At 42.8% G+C, this 2,738-nt stretch overlaps 1 protein-coding gene across 1 annotated transcript; it reads right to left on the bottom strand.

Annotated features, from left to right (window-relative positions):
- Positions 1–272: 272 nt before the first annotated feature.
- Positions 273–2,520, bottom strand: LOC131972183 (P2Y purinoceptor 14-like). The gene is made up of 3 exons (XM_059333970.1): positions 2,081–2,520; positions 1,506–1,765; positions 273–1,356 (listed from the first exon to the last, which is right to left on the bottom strand). Exons 1-3 carry the CDS (start codon positions 2,273–2,275, stop codon positions 720–722), a joined length of 1,092 nt encoding a protein of 363 aa, XP_059189953.1. The 5' UTR covers positions 2,276–2,520; the 3' UTR covers positions 273–719.
- Positions 2,521–2,738: the final 218 nt, after the last annotated feature.

Below are 2,738 nucleotides of genomic sequence, written 5' to 3' on the forward strand. Positions count from 1 at the left end.
GACACAAACTCCTGACTCCTGAAAGACAGAAAAAATGTCTCAGCCAAAGACTTAATAAAAGAAGTGGATGTTACCAACTTAATGCCACCCATTGTTTTGTCATTTTTAAGCTTTGAATTTGGCATTTTGGCTATCGTCATCTTGTTTTTTGCATGCTCATCGATATTGGCAACTGGCATAGGTGAGAATGGGCTGGAACCCCGTCTACTCTTCCTCCCCTAATTTCTGGATCTGACCTTGCAAAAAGATGTCCACATACTAGGTTGACTGGTGAAATTCTGTAGATTATAGCAATAGAGATGCATTCTGGTCTGTTTTCAATGTTAGAGGAAACAGTGGTGAGCCTCCAGACTCAAACAAGGTGTCTGTTGTGCACCAAAATTGATGACAAGCAAACTTATAATGGGCAGTGGCTGACACAGAGTGAGTGGTAGTGAAATGTGCTACAATGCTACAGTGTGTTTGTATTGAAAAGTCCTCTCTGTTCTCCGTCCTGTGTTTCAGGTTTTACGAGTCTTAGTCTTAGCGACCTACCTTATCTAACTTCCCTGTTGTTTATATTTGAATCTCAGATTGTAGGGTGTGCAGACATCAGTCAGAATAGTCAACATCAGACATTTTTTGGACCTAAACATATGAAAACACATTTTTGAGTGGAGGAGGACTTTAAAATTGAAATTGCAAGTAATATCAATCATAAAATGAAACATACATTAACTTTAAAGATTACATTTTCCTTTACTATGCCATTTTGTTATGAGCAGTAGCTGTGACTTTCCACACACCAGCCCCAGCCTCAGCTGGGTCCTGAACCTCTTGCAGAGGATGAAGTAGATGATGGGGTCCAGGCAGACGTTGAGAACGGACAACACGATGCTCAGCTCCATCACATAGAAGAGAACTCTGCTCCCTGAACAATGCATCCCCAGGAAAACTTTGGGGAGGCGAGCTAGGTGGTAAGGGACGAAGCAGAAGCAGAAGACGCTGACCAGCACGAGTATGTTACGGCGTGATTTTTCAAGCTTTGTGGAGCTGAAGGACTCCGGCTGCCTCTGCTGGACCTGTAACAGCATGCGGGAGGTGCTATAGTAGAAGAAGACCAGGGAGACGAGGACCAACAGAAACATGGTGGCTGAGCAGGTATGAATGATCTGGTAGAGTATGGTGAGCTGGTCACTGTGCAACGAGGCACAGCTACGTGGGACAGAGGTCAAAGGTTCCTGGGTTTGAAAAGATAAGATGACGAAGGCGCTCATCACAGCCAGGAGGAAAACCCAGGTTACAGTGGAGATGATGTGAGTGGCTCGCACAGTCTGCAGGATGTGATTTCCTGACGGATGGACGACCTTCAGATACCTGGAGAGTGGAAAGGCAGACATTGGTAGATTATTTCAATAAAAACAATTGCATTGACCTAACCGGATACACCAGATGGTTTGCTTTACAGAAAGTACTTTGAACCCAGTAGTTTTGTGTTCTTTTTGTGCGTTTTTGGCCTTGCCTACCTGTTAGCCGTGATGTAGCCCATGAACATGATGCTGGCGTACATGTTGAGGTAGAGGACAGATGCACCGAAGTAACAGTGGACCAGTCGGATGGTGCCGGAGCTGCTGGCGTAGTTCATGATGCGGATGGGGAGACCGAGGCAGAGCATGAAGTCAGCAGCTGCCAAGTTCTTCAGGTAGACCATCATGCTGCTGGAAGCCTCCTGCTGAGCTCGGCAGAAGTAAAACTTCATGATGGAGCCGTTGAGGAGGAGACCCACCTGGAGAGAAAAGACGGGAAGTGTAGCTGTAGCCCTTTATAGGGCACACATTGAAATACTTGGAAATTGAAAATTTCAACCCTAAAGTGTTATTGGAGGATATTACAAGACTTTAACTTTTGAGACTTTTTTTTAATGTTTAATTTTTATGTTGAGCATTCAATTATAATTAATAATAATAACTCTTACTGTACAGAATACAAAATCAGTTTTGTTTTACAAGTTTTCCTCAGGAAGTCTTTCTTTAGCTTGCTACTGAAAGGGTTTTCTCTCAAGAAAAGGCATCTAAAGGCGACCTGAACTGTTGAAACTCACCAGAAACACCAGACTGTAGACCACCATGAAGAACCAGTTGGCTGAGGTGTCGTTCCATTCACAGCTAGTCGAACCATCGACTGCAGTCTGGTTTGTAACTGAAAACTGGTTAAAGAATAAGGCCACATCTTCTCCTGCTACATCACTCATTTTTTCTTCCCCTTTTTGAGCTGAAACCAAATAACAGATCAACATGAACACAGAAACACACACTTGGTGACAATAATCAGTCAGTCAGCCCGAGAAGACAAGATACATATCATATATTATATTATTATTATAGTATTTACCTGTCTGTCCCTGTGGATCACTAATAGAAACATTAGCTGCTTCTGTTGACACGCTTTCACAGCCAAAGAAGGGCTGGAGGAAATAACACTGCTATGTTTAGTATATGGTTAGTATAGTTTCCTATATTAGTGGAGCGGCTAAGTGCTAATTTTTGCCAGAATCTTTCAGTTTATGATACAAGCGTGAAAATTGGCATGAACACTCTCCATGGGTCACTTAACAAGAAAATTGTCCGAGACATTTGAAATTTTAAGATGGCGGCCATTTTTCAAGATGGCCGACACCTAAGTGGAGCAGTTAAGTGATATAATGGTTTATTTGGTGATACAAGCATAAAAATTGGCATGACCAGTATCTGTGGGTCACT

This window comes from Centropristis striata, chromosome 1 (assembly GCF_030273125.1).
Source record: "Centropristis striata isolate RG_2023a ecotype Rhode Island chromosome 1, C.striata_1.0, whole genome shotgun sequence".
Classification (NCBI taxonomy): Eukaryota; Metazoa; Chordata; class Actinopteri; order Perciformes; family Serranidae; genus Centropristis; species Centropristis striata.

Excerpts from the sequence above, each read along its gene's own strand:
- LOC131972183 (XM_059333970.1), bottom strand. The coding sequence starts at position 2,275 with ATGTTGATCTGTTATTTGGTTTCAGCTCAAAAAGGGGAAGAAAAAATG. Across the intron at positions 1,766-2,080 it reads TCTACAGTCTGGTGTTTCTG|GTGGGTCTCCTCCTCAACGG; the intron begins GTGAGTTTCAAC and ends TTTTCTCTCCAG. Across the intron at positions 1,357-1,505 it reads GGCTACATCACGGCTAACAG|GTATCTGAAGGTCGTCCATC; the intron begins GTAGGCAAGGCC and ends TCCACTCTCCAG.